Source organism: Cricetulus griseus, assembly GCF_003668045.3.
Source record: "Cricetulus griseus strain 17A/GY chromosome 1 unlocalized genomic scaffold, alternate assembly CriGri-PICRH-1.0 chr1_0, whole genome shotgun sequence".
Lineage (NCBI taxonomy): Eukaryota > Metazoa > Chordata > Mammalia > Rodentia > Cricetidae > Cricetulus > Cricetulus griseus.
The window spans coordinates 147,374,347-147,383,145 of NW_023276806.1; the positions used below are offsets into that span (position 1 = coordinate 147,374,347).

Consider the following 8,799-nt stretch of genomic DNA (forward strand, 5'->3'; position numbering starts at 1 on the left):
TTTAATAGCGATGGTTAGCAAGCTATCACATGTTCTAAAGTTATATGTAAGTTCTGGAAAATGGTGTTTGTGTAAAAAATAAAGCATTTATTAAAGAAAAGAAATGTCTTCTTAACATTTTATGATACTTAGAAATTCAGTTCATCCAATTATTATAGTTTAAATTAATTTTTGGAGTTGAAAGTGAATGGCAACTAGTTAGAATAGCTCTCATTATTTTATTATCTTTAAAAATATTTGGAGTATTAAAAAGGTATTCCTTACATAAAATTTTTGATACTTTTTGTATTAAGGTAGAGACAATGCAGATTTTAAACAGAATATTGTTCCTAAGAATTTCTTATTAGAAATTGTTAACTTTTAATTATATTGCTATAAAGGCTTTGTGATAGTTGATAAAATATTTTGAGAGTTGTCTTTCAATTCCAGGTTAAGAGGAAATGTATAAACACTGTATCTTTTACCTTTTTATCTGTTTCTAGAATGAAGGCATTGTAAAGCTGTATAATGAAGGCTGTTGCAAGATCTGTAAGTGAGGCTATGATCCATGCAATAGTAAAGTAGTTTCCATGGCTCCTATGGTTGTTGGGTTTTGTTCCCTCAACAGTCTGTTCCTAAGATGTGCTCTGTAAAGTCTGTCACTTAAATGCTTTTGTGATGTGTAGTTGATATTCCCATAACTCAGCCTTTATATTGTGTGGTGTACATAAACATTTTTTTACTTAGATAAATTCTCATTTCATTTTTGGACATTTCTTTATTGTGGTATTTTCTAAAAAACATAGCCTAGTATTTTCTTTAAAACCACAATAATTTTATGTGTATGTGTGTTTTACCTGCATGTATGTCTGTGTATCACATGCATGTGGTGCTTGCAGAGGTAAGAAAAGGGCATTAGATCCCCTGGAACTGGAGTCACAGAAGGTTGTGAGCCATCCCATGGGTGCTGGGTATCAATCCTCAAGTCCTCTGGAAGAGGAGACAGCTGTCTTAACAGTTGAGCTTCTAGCCTAGGATTTTAATAGGTTTGAGTTTCAAGTTTACTATGGCCTACTTTGTATAGAATATGCTCAACTGCACAAACTTAAGTAGTTTACAATGAGAATGACATTGACACACCAATATGGACATTCAAGAGAGTATCTTCATACCTTTTGAACAGATCTCTAAATCTATACTTATGGGAAATGCCAACAGTGAATTATGTTTACATCCTAGATTTAGAAAATGCCATGGTAATTAGTTAACTACATGCAATGTATTTTATATTTGTTTTAATTACAAGTTTATTTTGTTGTGATTTTTGAATAAAGACTGGGCTAGAATAGAGGACTATCCTACCAACCACTTTTATTTTTTTAAAGTAAGAATTCATATCAATACAAAAGTAGGAGTTTTAAGAAAAGTTACATAGGTAGCAATTTAAAAATTATATTGAGATGCTTTGGGGAAAAACATAGTAAAATTTGAGTTGGTAATATCATCGTAGAAGGATGGATTACTAAATATAAGCTGAAATATTTCTCAAATAAGATTTGTGAGTATCCTGGAGGACTGAATCCCATGAATATATAAAGATAGAATATTTATTTTGCACAAGAGTCCACTGCAATAAATTCTGGAAGTATTCTGATTTTCAGCTCAAAGAGGTTAAGCAATTTGCCCAAGTCAAATTTCCTGTGATTTGTGATGATGAACTAACATTAAGTTGCATTGTGTATGAACAGCCAGTTAAGTTGTATATAAACCCCTCCCATCAACAAAAGGAAAATGGAAAAGTTCAGCATTTCACAACTTGATGTTCATTCTATTGCCTGACTTTCTAGGTCTTTTGTAACACAAACTCTCATAGAACAGGTGGGTTAAACACCAGAAATGTACTGTTTCACTGGAGTCCCCAAACTTAGATGTTGGCGAGCAGCTTTCTAATGAGTTCAGTGAGAGAGTAATGCCTGTCCCTGACTTATAGATGACTGTCACCATCTTTGTATTATGTTTTCGTGTGTGTGTGTGTGTGTGTGTGTGTGTGTGTGTGTGTGTGTGTCCAAATTCCCGCCTTTTATAAGGGCCAGTCATACTGCATTATAATCTACATACCTATCATATTCTCATCTGATTGTCTCTGTAAAGGCCTGTGATAAAATAAAAATAACATTCTGTAGCTCTACTGAACATGGGAAGATTTGAGGAGCACAATTCAAATGACAAGAACTATACTGAATGGGCCTTAAGAATAATGTATATTTTAATTGCTAGAATCTTATGAGACATCAAATGAAAAATAATCAGTTTTTCATTCAGTGTTCTCTGAACCACATATGGGCTAATGTTTACTGATTATGGGCTCTATCAGGAACACAGGAATTAAATTTAGCTGTAGAATCTGAAGAGACTTGTATAATATATTCTTACTTCTCATTCCTTGGCCAGCTTTGGATTCTAAGCTTTCCTTTAGATATGAGATGGAAGCACAATCATGTTCAAAGTCAAGGCCATTGACTTTGAATCGGCCCCATAATGCCAACGCATGATAATTAATAGACAAGTCAGTGTGTTTATTTTCTGAGGGCACACAGGGGAACAACTGGGTGGTTAAACTAATGATTGACATACTAGCACTCCTCAGCCTGTTTAGACATGACAGCAGCCAACCCATGGAGGAAGGTATTGCTTCCTGAAATTGTTAGTTAAGCCCCAGAGAAGGAGATTCCATTAGGCAATACTGGGTGTAGGCCCAACATAGATCAACTCTGCCAAACTCTTTGAGTGGCAGAGTAATAGCAAACTGCCTTTGTGTCTCTTAACCAGTGTGTAAGTGAATGTGAAGTAGTTAGTAATGCTTTGACATTAGAGAAGCTTTGTCACAGCCTGAGATTCTGGATAAACAGGTTATGGTCATTATGTTGTAGAGATTGTTGAGTTTAGGTACTATCACAGATGCTGCGATATATACCAAATATACTTACTACAAAGACATTTGTGAGGAATATATGGGAAATACCTCCAGGAATAAAATATTCAACTAACCAACAATGAATAATGTTGTCCTATCTATTTATTGAATTTGTTTTTCCTTGACAAAGGCAGTTTAATTTCAGCCAGTCTTAGCTGCCCATCTCTCCTCGAATCTAGCATATTAGTGAGGACTTAGAAAATATAGTTTTATGTCCCAGTTTTATTTAAAAATTGTTATGTACTAATGAATTATTTTTACATATTGCATATTTACACAAATAAAATATAAAAATATTTTTCAATTTATGTGATATATTTGGCTAATAATGATAATTATTATTTTAAGATAATGAGGTAAAAAGTGAAAATAACTATGATTTTAGAGGATACAAGCTATATGGAAGGAGAAAACAGATATTATCCATATAACATCTAAAATTTGAAAAGATTTTAATATTGACTATATGTTTTAAATAAATACATCAAATTTCCAATCTAATTATATTCATGTTTTAAATTTAGAAAGGCTTTTACATGGTATTATTTTTATTTGTAATTTGTAATTTATTTGTGTGTAGGTATGAGTATGTTCATGTGTGCGTGGTTCATAGAGGGGCCAGATATGTCAGGTCCCCTGGAACTGGAGTTACAGGGTTGTGAGCCACCTGATGTGGGTGCTGGGAACTGAACTCCAGCTGTCTGGATTAGCAGCATGGGCTCCCAACCACTCAACCATCTCTTTCCATCCCCTTCCATGGGCTTTTTGATGAACAAACATATTCTCTTATTTTTCTTCCAGGCAAACGAGAAGAAAGAATGTGCCAGAAAGTGATCATTAAATCAATGATAAAGAAACAGGACTGTGTAAGCCAGACCTCTGTAAGTGGAAAAATGACACTGCTACATTTGTTTCTGGAAATCTGTGGTTCACTGACATGTGGCAAACTATATGCCAAGAAAATGACAACATATAGTATCTAACTTTGAGAGTGATCCTATCCTCTAATATTAAAACATCCTGTTTCTGAAGAATTATAGTTATTTTTAGCATAAGTAATCAACAGTTCTCAATGGTAATTGCAATCTAGAGAGATAGAAATGCAGTCTCCAATATTTGATGACATTTTGTCTTCAGTTGTGTAATTTTAATCAGGGAATGTAGCCTGAGTTATTACTTTACTCCTTTTAGTATGGCCTACATAATTCTATCCTGTACTTGTACCAGAAGATGACACCAGCGGCAATAGAATTATTGGGCTGGGATTAAGTTATTCTATATTTTTATTCAGTTATTCTCACACAACCATCTAGAATTATGTAAGCATCACTATATTCAGCATCATCATGCAACAACCCTTTGGTGTATGTATGAATCATGTTCTAATGTAGCATTTCCACAATCTTTTAAACTTCTAGAAGATTGGGTAGTGAAATCGTAACAAAGCTCTTACTGACTCCTCAGAGGATTCAAATAATCACCAGTGTTAGGCAAATTTGAAAATTCTTTTCTCATTATTTGTCCTTGCAGATCAGCGTTGCATCTTGCGATGGGAAATGCCCATCAGCTACCATATACAATATCAATGTTGAAAGCCACCTGAGGTTCTGCAAGTGCTGTCGCGAAAATGGAGTACGAAACCTAACTGTGCCTCTGCATTGCTCAGGAAATGGCACAGAAGTTATGTACACACTCCAGGAACCTATAGACTGCACATGCCAGTGGAATTAAGCCCATGCATTTGAAGAACTCTATACAACAGTGTCATGTCAGGCAGCATCAGCTCATTGCTATTATTTAGGAGCATGACAGCCTTATACTGTCTAAGAATAATGTGTCTTAACACTATTGGAATTTGATAACCTAATAGTCAGTACAAACTGTGTATAGTTTCAGTGGAAAGTTTTGATTTGTAGTTTTATTTCTGAGGATAAAATAATTTTAAGTTGTTAGCTGAAATGCTGTTATATTTATAATTGCAGTGTGGGGTAAATTTAAATATTTCTATAAAGTAGAAGGCTGTGTTGCAGAATTCCTTCCATTTCAGTTCCTGGTTTTCTTTTTTTGTTTCCATTTGCAGTTTGCCATGGCTAGTTAAATTGAGGTAAACTTTAATTTCTATTGCATACTCTGGCCAATGAGATTTGTTATAATCAGCTGATAGATAACTATAGAGTTGTGTGCTTAGAAACAGAACATAGAACCATAGGTTGTTAACATTAGTTAATACAACTGTTAGGAATGTCACCACAAACTCCTCTCAGTTTTCAGATGTGACATTAGCATAATACATTTGTGACTTCTACAAATATATATAGAAACAATGTGATGAACTTATGTTAAAAACTAGACTATTTTCTAGGTCTTTTTGATTCTGAATTCATGCTCTTTTATTGTAAATGATACAGCAAGATGACAAGAAAAGTCACATAATATTCTGTTATTAAATAGTACTGGATTGGATTAAAAAGCTTAAGTCCAATATTCATTTAGAATATCACACATGCAATAATAGTTATTCAGTAATAAGGAACAGGAGAACATAGTATCAGTCACTACATAGAAGAAGACCTGGAGCTATATTTTTATACCATTGAATTTATTAATTATATTGTTACTATTTTACATTTACTTCCTTTATTTATCACTGGGGACTGTTTCTAAATTTATCTGTACACTATGAAACCTGAGAGCTATTTTTGCCAAGAAGGCTGCTGCTTTCTCAGTGTAGAGTGATATAAAATTATCACTTTCTTTTAAATTCCATTCTGTTATTAAATATTAACTAATCTTTAAACCTATTTGTCAGGAGAAGATAAACATTCTTCTGGTATTTTATTTGGGAGCCCATCCCACATGGAGGGATACCCCTTGAGCCTAGACACAAGGGGGTTGGCTTAGGCCCTATCCCAAAGAATAAGACATATTTTGAAGACCCCTATGGAAGGCCTCACTCTTCCTTGGGAGCAGAAAGGGTATGGGATAGGTAGGGTGTTAGTTGGGGGGGGGCAGGGGAGGAGGGGAGGGAAAGGGACCTGGGATTGACATGTAAAATAATTTTCTTTCTAATTAAAAATAAACAAAAAAACAACAAATAAAATAATTACATGTTGATGTTCTATGATATGTTTGGTGCTGTTCTAGACAATGAGAACAAAGGCAAAACAAGGCATACATGATCTTTGCCTCTGTGCAGCTTAACATTTAAAAAGAAATATATATATATATATATATATATATATATATATATATATATGAAGAAATCTAGATGGAGACCTGAAAATTTATAGGAATTTGGGGAAGAGGAGGCTGAGATACGCTTCCAGGAGATACCATGTAGCTGCTGAAGGGGTAACGTATTGGATTACAGGAAAGCCAAAGCCTCGTGGCAATACATAGTTTAATAGAAATGGGTTATTAGTTAAGAGAGAGCTAGCCAGTAAGAAGCCTAAGCCATTGGCCAAACAATTTATAAGTAATATAAGTCTCTCTGTGTTTATTTGGGGCAAAGTGTCTGTGGGACCAGGTGAAACACAAACTCCATCTACACTCTTGTATGACTAAAAAGTATAGAACTCTTAAGGAAGATGTAGCAGTATATATTAATATTAGAGGGATGTTTTGGTTTGACCTTCCTATATAGGAAATATATCTTAGACAGTGCACCTGTACAAACACAAATTGGCATTTGTCCAAGGCTATCAATTTTTATTAGAAAACCTTGTAATCAAACCAAGAAAAATTGAATAAATTTTATAAATTTATTATGTAATGCTATGATGACTATGTATGAAAGAGAAATATATATATACATATATACATATATACATGAATATATACATATATATTTATGTAAGTTGATCTCTATAATTTAGTTGGGTTATAGGGATCCAAATTCAAGACTTCACATTTGTGTGGAAAACACTTCACTCACTGAACCATTTCTTTTCTTTTCTTTTCTTTTCTTTTTTTTGAGACAGGGTTTCTCTGTCTTGTTTTGGGGCTTATCCTGGAACTCACTCTGTAGACTAGGCTGGCCTCGAACTCACAGAGATCCGCCTGCCTCTGCCTCCTGAGTGTTGGGATTAAAGTTGTGCACCACCATCTCCAGGTCTGAACCATTTCTGAAACTGAAGGCAGCCTGTATATTTCATTTTCTAATTTTTACCACAATATATTAATTTAAATACTTATGGAATCCAGTATAACAACTAATTCATGGATAAAGTGACATAATGATAAAATCAAGGTCATTTTAACTTCTCAAGCTTTTGTTATTTCTTCCTGTTGGGAACCTTTGGACTATACTAATTCCCTTGAAATTTGTTACCAGTTGTAAAGAATTGTTACTCTGCCCTGCTGTAGAACACAGGCTACTCCTTCCTGGTTGGCTGTATTTGGGTGCTTGTTATCTAGTCTCTCCATCATTTTCCACTCTGTTTCCCCCCCCCTCTTTCCATGAGATCAGTGTTGTTTTTTTTTTTTGCTTCCACAGATGAGTGACAGTGCCTGGTACTGGTCTCTTTTGCCAAATTCTATTCTGACAAGTGCTAAAAAGGGAAGAGAGAAAGTGCCATGCTAAAAGCACTGCAAAATCTAACTTGGATTGGATGGAAAGTAAGGGGCAATGTTGGAAGTACATTGATAGGCTGAGACCTGAGGCTGAGTCTGACGAAGAGTGGGAATTCATTTCCTGTAAGATGAACTCTGACCTGTGAGTGGCAGGTGGACAAACAGCAAGTAAACTTGGTTCTGCCACCCATGCTCTCCTAATGTCATGGCATCCACTTGGCTTTTGGATTACATCTGTGCTTCCTGGAGCTGTGCGCCTTGCTATCTAGCAATGACTAGTGCTTGATCTATACCTCATCTGCCTCATGTTACTTCTGTCAAACCAGTTCCTTCTGGAGTCTTCCCTTCAGTATATACACATACATTTTGTATGTATTTCCCAATTAGCTAGGAAATATAAGATACAATTTTAGCATATTAGGTCAATGGAGATTTTTACCTATTTCCTATGCATTTTGAGAAGAAAAATGGGAACCAAATTCTCATACTATTTGTCTTTTATTTTTGGCTTGGTCTTATGTTTGTCCCTAGCTCTTATCACTTATTTTAACCTGTTTCTTTTCACCCATGTTTTGCCTCCTGGCTTTTTACCTTTCTTTCATTCTGTATGTTCTACTCTCACTATTCCCTCCATGTCTGTCTGGCTGGTGACTGCTTCTCTCCTCCCAGCCTAGACTCCTCCTCCTCCTCCTTATTCTGTCTGCCCACAAACACTACCTATCCCTCTTCTGACTAGTTATTTATTGGCCGTCCAGCTTTTTATTAGACCAATCAGGTGTTTTAAGCAGGCAAAGCAACACATCTTTACATTGTTAAATAAAGGCAACATAAACAAATGTAAAACATCTTTGCCTAGTTAAGGTAACATTCCACAACATAAACAAATGTAACATATCTTTTCATAGTTAAAGTAATATTCCACCACATAAACAAATGTAACACATGTTTACATAGTTAAAGTAATATTTCACAATATAGAACCCTCCATTCACCTGAGTATAGTCCTTTGTAAAGCTTCCTGATTACAGATGTTTTCCCATCCCTGGGCTCCTAATCTGGGTACACATAAAAAGTAAATATTCCTACCACAGAACAGTGTTATAGAAAACAGAAGTTCAGATGTAGGTGGTCTGTTACTTTCAGTGAGTGATATGTCAAGGTTCCATGACAGAGAGAAGGGACGAAGCTCAACAGTGAATATGATGAGGGGCATGGTAGGCCAGGGACAGGCTTCTCTGTAGGCACTCCATACACAGATCATTTGTTTATTTCAC

At 35.1% G+C, this 8,799-nt stretch overlaps 1 protein-coding gene across 1 annotated transcript in view; it reads left to right on the forward strand.

Annotated features, from left to right (window-relative positions):
• Positions 1–5,915, forward strand: part of Otogl (otogelin like) — a 136,465-nt gene extending 130,550 nt beyond the window's left edge. Inside the window, exons 56-58 of the mRNA XM_027392463.2 lie at positions 483–528; positions 3,755–3,834; positions 4,484–5,915. Coding sequence (XP_027248264.1) covers positions 483–528; positions 3,755–3,834; positions 4,484–4,684 — 327 coding nt within the window. The 3' untranslated portion in view covers positions 4,685–5,915. The remainder of the gene's footprint in view (positions 1–482; positions 529–3,754; positions 3,835–4,483) is intronic.
• Positions 5,916–8,799: the final 2,884 nt, after the last annotated feature.